General features: G+C 37.4%; 1 protein-coding gene across 1 annotated transcript in view; it reads right to left on the bottom strand.

Moving 5' to 3' along the window:
* LOC142143428 (cytochrome P450 2K4-like) overlaps positions 1-16,209 on the bottom strand; it is a 72,333-nt gene that overhangs the window by 9,281 nt on the left and 46,843 nt on the right. Inside the window, exon 7 of the mRNA XM_075201268.1 lies at positions 15,969-16,110. Coding sequence (XP_075057369.1) covers positions 15,969-16,110 — 142 coding nt within the window. The remainder of the gene's footprint in view (positions 1-15,968; positions 16,111-16,209) is intronic.

Genomic DNA, 16,209 nt, shown 5'->3' with positions numbered 1-16,209 from the left:
GTATTCCCTGCCAGTTATAGTTCCTGCTTGCTCATACTAAGCCTGCTGTGTTCCTTTGCTCTCTGATTAGTTTTGATTCTATCTATTGTTGCCGACCCTTGCCTTGTTTACTGACTACGATTGATTGCTTGTGCCCCCTGAGCTAGTGCCTGGACTCTTACGCTGCTGTTTTGCCTGTGACCTCTAACCTCGGCTTGTCTACTGGATATTCTGTCCGCTGCCGGCCCCTGACCCTTGCCTGGACTTCAATCCGCTGTGTGCTCCTTTACTCTATCGCTGGCTTCTCCCCAGTCAGTGCACAACTCACGACCCTTTGTTGTCTGCGGCCAGGTCTGTCCCCACAACTAGGGGCTACAGTGAACACCAGATTTCAGAGCAGACTCCGGGTTTTGTGGTGCTGGCTGTTCGGGTTCCTGACATATATATATATATATATATATATATATATATATATATATATATATACACATACATACATACATAATATAAAAAGAACAGGGCGCCACATAGTGTATTACCAAACACAATATACAAATAGAAAATATAGGAGTTACCACAATAGATTCCCTATAGTGATAATAGTGAATACCAAAATACAGATAGTATAAGAAAACCAAATGTGAGTGCAATAAGTCAATTCCCAGGTGAAATCACCACATATAAGCGATTCTGCGTACCAGATAGGGAACTTGACAAGCTCAAAACAGGAAGCAGGTGATATTTCACAGTCAGCTATGGCATAGAAGGACAGCTTCTCGATGGGACAATCATCGATTACAGATGTATCCTCAGGACATAGACATGATAAAAAGACTAAAGTACTGTAATACTGTATGACACTAATTTTAATAAAACAGTAAGTATCCCACTTACATAAAATAACAAGGCAAATGCACATAAACGTTTCTTTCAACAGTATTCATCTGGAAATGCATGTAATCTTGTGGAATTATAGTGTTAAATTCTTACTGTGATCCCACAGCCGCTTAGCTGGAAATAAATACATCCAGTATCCACAGGGTGTAAAACCATAATATCCAGATGAACAAAGAATCCTCAATGCGTTTCGTCCATAAGATTAAAGGACTTCATCAGGAGGAAAAAGTTCAACAGAATAGATAAAATAAGGGAGCCTCACTTTATACCCGTTAGCAGCATGTTAGGACTCACACCCGGAAGTACGCTGCGTCCACCCACGCTAGCGTGATGATGTGTAGGGATGCGCTCCGTCAGTCAGCACATGCGCAATAACGGAGAGTGATCCCTCAGCACAAGTCGGAATATCACACATAAAGATAAGACTCATAGCAGCAAGTAATCAACAACAAATAGCAGATATATGGATGCATACCCTAAATGAAACACTCAGATATAGGATCAAAACAACATAATAATTTATAAGAAAGTACCGAGCACATGCGCAGTCCATCTCCACCATATAAAAATAGTGTGAGATATGTTCCGTAGATCAACAAATATATATTAAAAACATAATGCTCAATAGTAACCAATTATTAATAAACCAGTCGCACATAGATGAAGGACTAAAAAAACACATAAAATGTCCATCATACTATCTGTGAGGAGTATAAGGACTAAGAAACTAATTACTCATAATGAGTAAAAAATACAGAAATAACCAGGATAAACCATCTCATAATGTACAAATATAGGTCAGAAATAAAGATGAACAAACAGAACTAATAAAATATAATTTTGCCACCTAGATAATTATATAATGTATTAAGTATTGGCTACATGCCAAGCAGTGAACCAGAAAAGGTAACTAGGAATAGCCATAACTGACACCTCTACAAAAAAGAGTCTAAGATACAAACAAATAAATAAATACTGCCTCAACATAACAAATGGAGGTCCACAATGCTATACATACATAAATATTAGAGAAATGAATACAGGACTAAATGACCACAACTCAATCCTAATGAAAATAAACAAGTTATAATGACTAAATAGCAGAAATCAATTAATAAGGAGTGAACTGATACAATAAGGGAAGGGAGGATAATAACCAGGGCCATTAAAGAAATGGAGCAATCTCATAATAATCATTGAGACCAAAGGGAACAAGAGTATTAAGTGCAAAGATCCAGTATATCTCACGTTGGGACAATTTTTTGTTTAAGTCTCCCGCTCTTGGGCCAAGTTCAACTTGTTCTATGGCCATAAATTTAAGGAATTGGGGATCGACCTGATGTTTCTCCACGAAATGTCTCGGAACAGAGTGACTCAATATTCTGTTCTTGATGCTTCTAACATGTTCTTGTATGCGGAGTTTCAAGACCCTTTTGGTCTTTCCTACATATTTAAGACCACAGTCGCATTCAAGAAGGTATACAACAGAAGAAGACAAACAATTGAGATGCTTACTGATGTTAAATTGCTGAGTATTACTCGAATTACAAAAAGACCTACTGATAGGAGACGAATATCTGCAGATATTACAATGATTGCAACGAGTGCTAGCTTTGATGTTCAGAAAAGAAGGGGGAATGGAAGCAGAACCTTCTTTAAGTCTACTGGGGGCTAGAATTTCTTTGAGGTTTCGGCTTTTCTTAAAAATGATATTGGGTTTCTCAGGAAGTATCTCATGAAGTACTGGGTCCCTCCTTAACACATTCCAATATTTATTAAGAACCGATCTAATATGCCCCTGTTTGCTGTTATATGTGGTAATAAATGGGGCAAAAAAAATCTCTCTTCTCGGTCTTATTATATTGGAGAAGTTTAGTACGTTCTAATTTCTTAGTTTTTTCTACTGCTTCCACTAAAAGATTTTCAGGGTAACCTCTCTGCTTAAACCTATTAGAGTATACCTCTAGTTGGTCATTACAGAATGTATCTTCGCTACAGTTACGTTTGATGCGTAGAAATTGAGAATATGGTATATTCATTTTGCATCTCTTCACATGAGAGCTGTTAAAGAGAAGGTAACTGTTCGTGTCAACAGGCTTTATATAATTACGTGTTACAATAGCATCACCTCGCCCCAAAAGGATTAAATCCAGATATTCGATCTTAGTTTTATCATACTTCATAGTGAATTTAAGATTAAATTCATTATTACTGATATAAAGAAAGAAATTCTGGAGACACACAACGTCTCCTTTCCAAATCAAAATAATATTGTCTATATACCTTTTGTATAGGACGATGTTGTTGGTAAATTCATTGGGGGCATATATGAATTGCTATTAGCAAAATTAGGCGCAAATGTTGGGCCCATAGCGGTGCCACATGTCTGTAGGTAAAATTTATTACAAAATTAGAAATAGTTATGTTTCAGTATATATTGTATAAGGATACAAATGAAATCCTGATGGATAGGAGAGAGACTATTATCCAATGCCAAGACTTGTTTAACAGCAGAGATACCTTTATCATGTTTGATAGAGGTAAAGAAAGCTTGGACGTCGATGGTGACCCAATAAAGGTCCTCATCCCATTTGTAATTTTGAAGAATTTGTAGAATATGCATAGTATCCTTAATGTAAGATCTCAAAGTCAATACATATTGGCAAAGGAAAACATCTACATATTTTGAAATGTTGGAGGTCAATGAGTCAATACCAGCGACTATTGGCCTCCCAGGTGGATCTATCAGACTTTTATGAATTTTTGGCAGGTGATAAAAAATGGGCAACACTGGGAAATTAGTCATCATGAACTGAAACTCATCTTTAATGATGATATTTCTATGGAGTGCATTAATCAATATATCTCTTAATTCAGAAACAAAGCAATCTGTAGGGTCACTCTCTAAGGGACGATAAGATGATGTATCTCCTAAAAGTCTTTCTGCTTCTTTGATGTAATCTGACCTGTCCTGTAGCACAATGCCACCTCCCTTGTCAGCTTGTCTAATACCAAGTTCAAGGTTATTCTTCAAATTATCAATGGCCTTACTTTCCTTATTATCAAGATTATGAGGATAGCGTACCTTATTTGTATATTCACAAAGGTCACCCGTAATTAAATCCTGAAAAATTTTGATGTGTTTACTTTTAGACTCCAAGGGAAATAATTTCGAAGGAGGTTTTAGTCCTGACTTGGAGTTCATCTCAAAATTAGAAACCAAATTGACGTCTTTCTTAGCAAAATGTCTTTTTAAAGTAATCTTTCTAATAAACTTGGTAATGTCAATATATAACTGAAATTTGTCAGGGCCCTTAGCTGGTGCAAAAGAGAGTCCTTTCTTAAGCACAGACACCTCAGAGTGTGTAAGATCATGTGAGTAGAGATTAAATATCCCTTCTTTCTGGAGTTTGGTGTAATCAGTTAAAAAAATCTCCTTTTTTGGTTTCTTACATCCATCCCGTTTGCCTCTTGGTCTGAGTGCCTGCGTTTTAAAGGTGATGCCTATATAACCCTTTCTTTTACAGTATGTTTCATTTTTTCTCTTGGTGTTGGATAAGGGGAAAAACAACTCTCACTATCACTCTCCATGCTTTCTAGTGGTGCGAATCTATTTCTAGTAGTCAGAGGTTTTCATCGTGTAGATCTGCTGTTTTCTGGTTGTTGGGTCCTTGACCATTTCTTATTTTTAATAGGGTCTTTGTTCCAAAATGGAACAGGCTCAGTGGGTAGGTCAGACTTATTATAAGTCTTAGACATACCTACAATTAGTGTCATACAGTATTACACTATTTTAGTCTTTTTATCATGTCTATGTCCTGAGGATACATCTGTAATCGATGATTGTCCCGTCGAGAAGCTGTCCTTCTATGCCATAGCTGACTGTAAAATATCACCTGCTTCACGTTTTGAGCTTTTCAAGTTCTCTATCTGGTATGCAGAATCACTTATATGTGGTGATTTCACCTGGGAATTGACTTATTGCACTCACATTTGGTTTTCTTATACTATCTGTATTTTTGTATTCACTATTATCACTATAGGGAATCTATTGTGGTAACTCCTATATTTTCTATTTGTATATTGTGTTTGGTAATACACTATGTGGCGCCCTGTTCTTTTTATATTGTTTTAGATTCTCCAGATTCACCATCTGATTTGGAACCGGCTGCCTTCTGTCAATTGGACTCTGTATTTACCTTGTTAATAGACATTTATTATTGTACAGAATTGGGTTGGGCGCCCCCTGTGTGGTATCTGTATTTTTGTGTGTTATTTTGGTGTTACAGATATTTGGCTGCATACCCTTACTGTATTATTATGTGGAAATCTGGCAACAGAATCAATCAGAGATCTGATCTCTGCCAAAAAAAATTTGAAGATGAAACTGCCTGCCTAGAACCTGATAGAGATCTTGATAGCCTATTTTGGGATTTAGAAAAAACTCTTATCAAAGAGACTATAGTTTGGTGGGACATTAAGAGCATGGAAAACTATGCTAAAGTTAATCGTGTACCCAGAGGCTTAAGAATTAATAAGTCTCCAACATTTGGGCTTGATAACTCTGATTTTCTTAAAGCATGGGACAACATTTTACATGAATGTTCCTGTAAACTAAATCAGCTGATTATAAAAGAGAAAAAGAATATGTTCCGTATCATTGAGAGTAAAATTAGTGATAAAGAGTAGGTTTTAAATACTTTTAAAGATAATCCTCTTTTCCCTGAGAAGGCGATTGTTCTCAACAAAAAATTAGATAGGGTTGAATCCGAAGTGATCAGGATAAAAGAAAGGAAATTTTTCCGGGATAAACACGATTACGAAAGAAACAATATTAAAACTTGGAAAAAAAACAGTTGTAGGTATGTCTAAGACTTATAATAACCTAGATCCAATAAAGTTATTGATGTCCTGGTAGTAACATTCCTTGACTAGTAATGAGATTTCTAAGACTATTTAGTCCCCACACTAAGGACAATTAATTGAATGCTATTGCCTGTCTATCATTTAGAACACAGACAAGACATAACATCAACTTGGAATCCATTTTCTATCAGGATTCATAAATATTTAACCTTAAGTATAGAGGGTTGGCAAACCATTCATGGGAACTATACCCTTAAGTACTGTTTTGCTCTCTTATTGGATCATACAACAATTATACACCCCTGCTATTTTCCTAGCTCTACTGTCCGTGTTATAATTTTATACACACTTTATGCACTTGCTTTCACATTTTTATTTTTTTTTCACTTTTATATTAAGAGGGTATTTCAATCTCAATAGAGATATGTTTTTAATTTGTTAATACTAATAAAGGCATTTGCCCTATAAAAATAATACAATTCTAATGTTGGATCATCTGATATGTTCTCACCATACCATTATTAAACCAGATATTTCCCTGGAATGTGAGAGATATTCTCAATCACTAAGATCGGATTAGGAGTGCTCTAATAATCCATTTCTTTTTCTCTTTTTTTGTCCTATTTATGTTGTATAATGGAAAGAGCACCCCCTCATCATGACAATGATTTTTTGATATCTAGATGAGGCATATCCCAAACCTGAGCGGATTACTTCCCCTTTTCCTTCGACTTATAAGAAGTCTGACCAACCCACTGAGCCTGTTCCATTTTGGAACAAAGGCCCTATTAAAAATAAGAAATGGTCAAGGACCCAACAACCAGAAAACAGCAGATCTAAACGATAGAAACCTCTGACTACTAGAAATAGATTCGCACCACTAGAAAGCATGAAGAGTAATAGTGAGAGTTGTTTTTCCCCTTATCCAACACCAAGAGAAAAAAATGAAACATACTGTAAAAGAAAGGGTTACACAGGCATCACCTTTAAAACGCAGGCACTCAGACCAAGAGGCAAACAGGGAGGATGTAAGAAACCAAAAAAGGAGATTTATTTAACTGATTACACCAAACTCCAGAAAGAAGGGATATTTAATCTCTCCTCACATGATCTTACACACTCTGAGGTGTCTGTGCTTAAGAAAGGACTCTCTTTTGCACCAGCTAAGGGCCCTGACAAATTTCAGTTATATATTGACATTACCAAGTTTACTAGAAAGATTACTTTAAAAAGACATTTTGCTAAGAAAGACGTCAATTTGGTTTCTAATTTTGAGATGAACTCCAAGTCAGGACTAAAACCTCCTTCAAATTTTTTTCCCTTGGAGTCTAAAAGTAAACACATCAAAATTTTTCAGGATTTAATTACGGGTGACCTTTGTGAATATACAAATAAGGTACGCTATCCTCATAATCTTGATAATAAGGAAAGTAAGGCCATTGATAATTTGAAGAATAACCTTGAACTTGGTATTAGACAAGCTGACAAGGGAGGTGGCATTGTGCTACAGGACAGGTCAGATTACATCAAAGAAGCAGAAAGACTTTTAGGAGATACATTATCTTATCGTCCCTTAGAGAGTGACCCTACAGATTGCTTTGTTTCTGAATTGAGAGATATATTGATTAATGCACTCCATAAAAATATCATCATTAAAGATGAGTTTCAGTTCATGATGACTAATTTCCCAGTGTTGCCCATTTTTTATCACCTGACAAAAATTCATAAAAGTCTGATAGATCCACCTGGGAGGCCAATAGTCGCTGGTATTGACTCATTGACCTCCAACGTTTCAAAATATGTAGATGTTTTCCTTCGCCAATATGTATTGACTTTGAGATCTTACATTAAGGATACTATGCATATTCTACAAATTCTTCAAAATTACACATGGGATGAGGACCTTTATTGGGTCACCATCGACGTCCAAGCTCTCTATACCTCTATAGAACATGATAAAGGTATCTGTGCTGTTAAACAAGTCTTGGCGTTGGATAATAGTCTCTCTCCTATCCATCAGGATTTCATTTGTATCCTTATACAATATATATTGAAACATAACTATTTCCAATTTTGTAATAAATTTTACCTACAGACATGTGGCACCGCTATGGGCACAACATTTGCACCTAATTTTGCTAATATCTTTATGGGCGTATGGGAGGTGCAATTCATATATGCCCCCAATGAATATACCAACAACATCGTCCTATACAAAAGGTATATCAACGATATTATTTTGATTTGGAAAGGAGACGTTGTGTGTCTCCAGAATTTCTATCTTTACATCAGTAATAATAAATTTAATCTTAAATTCACTATGAAGTATGATAAAACTAAGATCGAATATCTGGATGTAATCCTTTTGGGGCAAGGTGATGCTATTGTAACACGTAATCATATGAAGCCTGTTGACATGAACAGTTACCTTCTCTTTAACAGCTCTCATGTGAAGAGATGCAAAATGAATATACCATATTCTAAATTTCAACGCATCAAACGTAACTGTAGCGAAGATACATTCTGTAATGACCAACTAGAGGTATACTCTAATAGGTTTAAGCAGAGAGGTTACCCTGAAAATCTTTTAGTGGAAGCAGTAGAAAAAACTAAGAAATTAAAACGTACTAATCTTCTCCAATATAATAAGACCGAGAAGAGAGATTTTTTTGCCCCATTTATTACTACATATAACAGCAAAGAGGGGCATATTAGATTGGTTCTTAATAAACATTGGAATGTGTTAAGGAGGGACCCAGTACTTCATGAGATACTTCCTGAGAAACCCAATATCATTTTTAAGAAAAGCCGAAACCTTAAAGAAATTCTAGCCCCCAGTAGACTTAAAGAAGGTTCTGCTTCCATTCCCCCTTCTTTTCTGAACATCAAAGCTAGCACTCGTTGCAATCATTGTAATATCTGCAGATATTCGTCTCCTATCAGTAGGTCTTTTTGTAATTCGAGTAATACTCAGCAATTTAACATCAGTAAGCATCTCAATTGTTTGTCTTCTTCTGTTGTATACCTTCTTGAATGCGACTGTGGTCTTAAATATGTAGGAAAGACCAAAAGGGTCTTGAAACTCCGCATACAAGAACATGTTAGAAGCATCAAGAACAGAATATTGAGTCACTCTGTTCTGAGACATTTCGTGGAGAAACATCAAGTCGATTCCCAATTCCTTAAATTTATGGCCATAGAACAAGTTGAACTTGGCCCAAGAGGGGGAGACTTAAACAAAAAATTGTCCCAATGTGAGATGTACTGGATCTTTGCACTTAATACTCTTGTTCCCTTTGGTCTCAATGATTATTATGAGATTGCTCCATTTCTTTACTGGCCCTGGTTATTATCCTCCCTTCCCTTATTGTATCAGTTCACTCCTTATTAATTGATTTCTGCTATTTAGTCATTATAACTTGTTTATTTTCATTAGGATTGAGTTGTGGTCATTTAGTCCTGTATTCATTTCTCTAATATTTATGTATGTATAGCATTGTGGACCTCCATTTGTTATGTTGAGGCAGTATTTATTTGTTTGTATCTTAGACTCTTTTTTGTAGAGGTGTCAGTTATGGCTATTCCTAGTTACCTTTTCTGGTTCACTGCTTGGCATGTAGCCAATACTTAATACATTATATAATTATCTAGGTGGCGATATTATATTTTATTAGTTCTATTTGTTCATCCTTATTTCTGACCTATATTTGTACATGATGAGATGGTTTATCCTAGTTATTTCTGTATTTTTTACTCATTATGGAGTACATAGTTTCTTAGTCCTTATACTCCTCACAGATAGTATGATGGACATTTTATGTGTTTTTTTAGTCCTTCATCTATGTGCGACTGGTTTATTAATAATTGGTTACTAATGAGCATTATGTTTTTAATATATATTTGTTGATCTACGGAACATATCTCACACTATTTTTATATGGTGGAGATGGACTGCGCATGTGCTCGGTACTTTCTTATATATTACTATGTTGTTTTGATCCCATATCTGAGTGTTTCATTTAGGGTATGCATCCATATATCTGCTATTTGTTGTTGATTACTTGTTGCTATGAGCCTTATCTTTATGTGTGATATCCCGACTTGCGCTGAGGGATCACTGTCCGTTATTGCGCATGTGCTGACTGACGGAGCGCATCCCTACATGTCATCACGCTAGCGTGGGTAGACGCAGAGTGCTTCCGGGTGTGAGTCCTAACATGACGCTAACGGGTATAAAGTGAGGCTCCGTTATTACATCTATTCTGTTGAACTTTTTCCTCCTGATGAAGTCCTTTAATCTTATGGACGAAATGCGTTGAGGATTCTTTGTTCATCTGGATATTATGGTTTTACACCCTGTGGATACTGGATGTATTTATTTCCAGCTAAGCGGCTGTGGGATCACAGTAAGAATTTAACGCTATAATTCCACAAGATTACATGCATTTCCAGATGAATACTGTTGAAAGAAACCTTTATGTGCATTTGCCTTGTTATTTTATGTAAGTGGGATACTTACTGTTTTATTAAAATTAGTGTCATACAGTATTACACTATTTTAGTCTTTTTATCATGTCTATGTCCTGAGGATACATCTGTAATCGATAATTGTCCCGTCGAGAAGCTGTCCTTCTATGCCATAGCTGACTGTGAAATATCACCTGCTTCACGTTTTGAGCTTGTCAAGTTCTCTATCTGGTACGCAGAATCGCTTATATGTGGTGATTTCACCTGGGAATTGACTTATTGCACTCACATTTGGTTTTCTTATACTATCTGTATTTTTGTATTCACTATTATCACTATAGGGAATCTATTGTGGTAACTCCTATATTTTCTATTTGTATATTGTGTTTGGTAATACACTATGTGGTGCCCTGTTCTTTTTATATTGTTTTAGATTCTCCAGATTCACCATCTGATTTGAAACCGGCTGCCTTCTGTCATTTTGACTCTGTATTTACCTTGTTAATAGACATTTATTATTGTACAGAATTAGTTGAGCGCCCCCTGTGTGGTATCTGTATTTTTGTATATATATATATATATATATATATATATATATATATATATATATATATATATATATATATATATATATGTATACATATACTTATATATACATTATATATATACATTATATATATATATATATATATATATATATATATTTAGACATGTTAAATTTGTCCGAGAGGAAACCATTGCCAAACACCTTGGCCGGCAGGCTTCTGTAGAGTACCTTTTGGATGTTACCCTGGAAGTTAAATTTAAATAGGACTTGTTTAATAAAGTCCCGGTGGATTCTGTCGAGAGCCTTCCCTGCATCCAGAGGAAACACCAACAGCTCATCCCGGTTCCTTGAGACATATTCAACTACATCAAGGACCCTCCTCGTATTGTCAGAGGCCTGACGCCCCATCACAAAACCCACCTGATCAGGATATATAAGATTAGGGATCAGGGAGCTAACTCATTGGTAACCAACTTGGTCAGTGTTGAGAAGGGCTATCACGCTATGTTTACGGCAGCCTTCTTCATCCTTTCCTGGGTTTCGGGATGGTCTCAATTTGCCCTCGAGCATCTCCTCCATAAACCTACCACAGTCAATACCCGCATTGTACAAATTGACCAGTATAGGGACAAGTTCTTTCTGGAAGGCAGCATAAAAGTCATTGATGTACCAATCCAGGCCAGGGACCTTGTATTTCGGAAGGCCCTTAATTACCTCAACTATTACTATAGAAGCCCAGGGGGCATTCAAAGCCTGGAGGCGTCAGAATTTTGGTGGTTACTGGGAAGCCCGCAAGGAGTATCACTGTTAATCCTGTGGGTATCAAGGTGCAGTTACTCACTGAGTAGCAATAGAAACAGCAAGCAGAGTCCCACAGCCAGTACTCATGGTCAAATCACACTATAGAAGTCATGCTTGCCAACTTCCGGAAACTTGCTTCCGGGAGTTGGGGGCGTGACTGGAGGGCGAGAGCGAAAACGTACTGTACGTCACGGGGGGCGGGGCCAAAATGATGCGATTGGCCTCGCCCCGCCCCCTCCCGCCCTCCAAAATGGCGTGATTCATCGACAATTGCGTCAAATGACTCTCACTGACCCGATTTTCGGGAGTCTTCCGGACTTTCTGGGAGAGTTGGCAAGTATGATAGAAGTAAATGCAGGCTCAGGAGGCATAGAGTGTAAAATCAAAGACTAACCACTAGAAGTCAACAGATCTTCACATTGAAAGATGGTATGCAGACAATCTAGTAATGGCAGGCATGAAAAGTGTCAATCAATCAGGGGTTGAAAGATGACAGGGCTTTGGTGGGTTAATCCAGAGTGTCAACACTGGTCTTAACTGGCAGTGCCACTTCACCAGGAAACTGGCAGGGCCACCAGAGGTTATGAATGGCAGATGGCAAGAGGGCAGAGCGTGCCGCTACTAGGGGACACAGCAGCCAGGGGGAGTGTAAAGGCTTACCTCACTGGCAGAGGTATGTAGTCTGGAGCCATAGACACCAGCAGCAGTACAGAAGGATGCAAAGAGCTTGAACCGAGCACCATTTTTCATCAATAGACTTCCAAGATTGTGTCCAACCGCGAAGGAGAGGCCCCATCCGGACCCCAACCAGAGGAGTGGTAGGGACAGCCTGGTGAGTAGGAAGCAGGAGCTCTGTGGATACAGGCCCTGGGTGGGGGAGGTGGCAGTAACCATCTCCAGGGAGAGCAGGATGGGCAAGGCTCTCTCACTCAGCGCTGGATGCCGGCCAGTGAAGCTGCAGGCTCCGGGATCCTGTCAGGGTCAAGCTGCAATGCCGCAAGTGGGGCCCCTGAACTCCTGGTATAAGGAAGAATACTTATGTGTGGGGGACATATGTTGCAGGGACCAGGAGTCCACTGTGTAGGTGGATTTTTATTCTCAGCAACCAGAGCTAATAAAAATCGTGGGCAGCAAAGTTGGCTGCTAGGCCACGCCCCTACCTTCATTACATCTTTTACCATGTATCACATCATGAAGCCATTGGAAGTTCTGTGATTTCTTTAGTTTAGGGCAGTGGTTTCCAAACTTTTGCAGTTCGCAGCACCCTTAGAGTCTCCATAATTTTTTCAAGGCACCCCTCCAAAATAATTACCAAGCAGTCCCGTTTTATAAGTAGTTGGGTCAAAAAAACATGATAAATATTTAGATGAGGACAGAAATACTTATTTAGTTGTATGCAAAAATAGTACATATAAATCCAAGGGAAAAGAATATTTTTATATATTTTTTTCAATTATATTTCTGTCAAAGAATAATTTACAGCTAACTCACACTGTGCCCTCCTTCATATCCACACACTCTGTGCCCTCCTTCATATCCACACACTCTGTGCCCCCTGTATCCACACACTCTGTACCTCCTGCATCCACACACTCTGTACCCCCTGCATCCACACACTGCGCACCCTGCATCCACAAACTCTATGCCTGCTGCATCCACACACTCTGTGTCCCCTGCATCCACACACTTTGTGCCCCCTGCATCCACTCACTCTGCCTCCCTCTGCATCCTCACTCTGCTCCCCTCTGCATCCTCACTCTGCCCCCGTCTGCATGCTCACTCTGTCCCCTCTTCATTCTTTTGCGCCTCCATTACCACTGTGACAGCGCCGCAGCACCCCTGGGAGCCGCGGCGCACACTTTGGGAACTGCTTTAGGGGACAATTTTACACCAGGCATCATTAAACCAGTGAGCATAATAAATTACTACATAACTACATACTACATAACTTGTGAATTTTTGGCAATAGACAGAAATCACCTTTTACTGTTGACCATGCCTTTTCGTATTTGAATTCATCAAATGTTTAAATTGTTGAAGGCAAGGGTGGTATCACACAGCTTTTCCAGCAAGAAAAGGGCTAGAGTTCATAGTGCTTAGTTGCTGGGAGAAGCGGAATGTTCCTCTCCTATTACACAAGAGCAATTAATTTAAGAACATTTTTCTACAGACTTTTTATTCATGTGTGACAGGCTACAGGTATCCCTGTTATATGGCTACTTGATATGAAAGAAATGTTAGATAATTGTTTTCTAGAACTTCAGTCCATCCTATGTTCCATTTTCAATTATCCTTTGCCTTTTAGCATTCAATCAGTTATTTTATCCGTGCAAATGTTTTTCCCATTTACCTAGTACTCATCTTATATATCAGAAGGTTTTGTAAGACAGCATTAAACACTTTCAGAAAATGAACATATATCACATCAATTGTACTATCATGATCCAAACTGAAACTTACTTTATCAAAAATCTAGTCAAAATTGTTATGTATGATGAGTTATTCTTTACGAAACTATACTAACACTGTGGTAGAAATGTATTTTCTATATCACCATCAATTTATATAGCGCCACAATTAGGCAGCGCTGTGCAGAGAATATTTGTCATTCACATCAGTCCCTGCCCCAATCGAGGTCACTGAAGTCTAAACTTCCAAACACACACAGACTAGTTTTAATTTTTGTCAGCAGCCAATTAACCTACTAGTTTATTTTTATGCGTTGGTGGAAACCCATGCAAATACAAAGAGAACGTACAAACTTTCACAGAGATATATTTTAGTATCACATCCCTCAGAATCCCTTCAAATAATTTACCCATGAATCAAATCAGGCTCACAAGTCTATAGTTTTCAGTTTCCGATTGTTTTCCCTAAAGATGGACGTGATGGTCTATCAATTACTGAACTTAGTTTCTTTGGTACACATGGGTTTGAGCTATCAGGACCAGGTGCTTTAGCTGTCTTAATCTTGTTTAGGCATTAGAAAAGTAACATAGGTGTCCATAGTTATATAGGTGTCCATATACAAAAGTTGTATAGGTGTCCATATACAACTACAGTATATAACAAATCCTGGTATTTTTTATTCTTTTGTGAATACAGGAAGAAATTAAAAACAAAAGTTTTATCTTCTAAAATTATTTTCATACATCATATAGTGACCTAATATCATATGTTGTATTTTTATAGCTGTTTAAATACTTGAAAACTGTTTTTTTAAATTGTGCAGCCAAATGATCACTTCTAGCTACTATGCTATGATCACTATTCCCTTAATATCCCCTCTCCTGTACATTAGATATAATATCTAATATTTGCTATATATGATAGTAATAATTCCAGCAGAGCTTCCCCTCAAGTGTTTACCATCAAAAAACATTGTGTACTCGAAAGAAAAAATATTATGGTTGTTTGACATCAGTTTGTCTCATTATGTGGTTAATTAATGATTTATTGACATATACAGTATAACTATGATACATGAATCATTTGACTATATGTATAAACTGTAAAATATATCCTTATCTCTGTAAATCACTGACATCATTAGTCAATAGAGATGGGCATAGTTGCAGCAAAATTTCATGCAAATCAAACTTAGCGCCAGAAACATTTGGTCGTTTAGCAGAGACACAAAGTTTCAAAGACACAATCTTCCAGTTCCACTGATGCTTTGATATTCCATGAAATGGCCGTTCAGGACTGGATTTCAAAATTGTCATTTCAGAAATCATATAGTCTAAAAATAAAGCTGGTAAAATGATAGTCAATTTAATCTGCTAAGTAGTGAGGTTTCAATTCCAGGGGAATTCTGTGCAGAACATTTTAGGAAAGAATTACGCTGGATAATTCAGTAGTTAAATGCAGATGGAGGAGAATACTTTGTAGAAACATGGTGGCCATGTAACAACAGTTCTCATCCATACCAGAGTATTGCAAGTAATATATCTCACACTTTTTCATATAGTGTGCTTGGACACTTTGTTCCATTACTTTAACATCAATGGTACCTTAGCCCAACATTAAACTGTCTGCACCAGTCCTGGACCCATCCCCTCCCCGTACAATCTGTCACAGATGAAACCTATCACAAACAGTTTTGCTTCTATTATTTAATAAAAAAAGCAAAATTTGTAGTTAAGCATCAATTATACCAGTGTTTCATCTAACAAATGAACATAAAAATACTCAAATATTATATTCCTTTGCCAGAAACTACTATGCATATATAACAATTAATGTATTCCCTACTTTGAAATACAAGGCTATGAAAACCTCAAAATTCCACACTCAGCCTACGGCCCTGTATACTTATTTTATAGTAATAGAAATCCTAGGTGACTTGTCATATCTGTAGATGTCACAGTATGCGTGTATTATCCCATATATAAATGTATAGTTTTCTCACTTTGGATGTCCGGGTATTTCATCATTAGCAGGAGGCCCCATCTCAGAGTGGTAGCAGTTGTCTCCATTCCTGCACCAAATAAATTTCCCACCACTGTAGTGAGGTTCTCATTGTGGAAATACAAAGCAGATTCTGGTTTCCCCTGCATAATATAAATAGAACATTATTACATTATTACACAGAATACCACTTATAAGTTAAAAATGCTACCTTAAAAGGTGCCCATATAATGTAGCAAATG

Source organism: Mixophyes fleayi, chromosome 3, assembly GCF_038048845.1.
Source record: "Mixophyes fleayi isolate aMixFle1 chromosome 3, aMixFle1.hap1, whole genome shotgun sequence".
Classification (NCBI taxonomy): domain Eukaryota; kingdom Metazoa; phylum Chordata; class Amphibia; order Anura; family Limnodynastidae; genus Mixophyes; species Mixophyes fleayi.
This window is presented reverse-complemented; position numbering and strand designations above follow the sequence as displayed.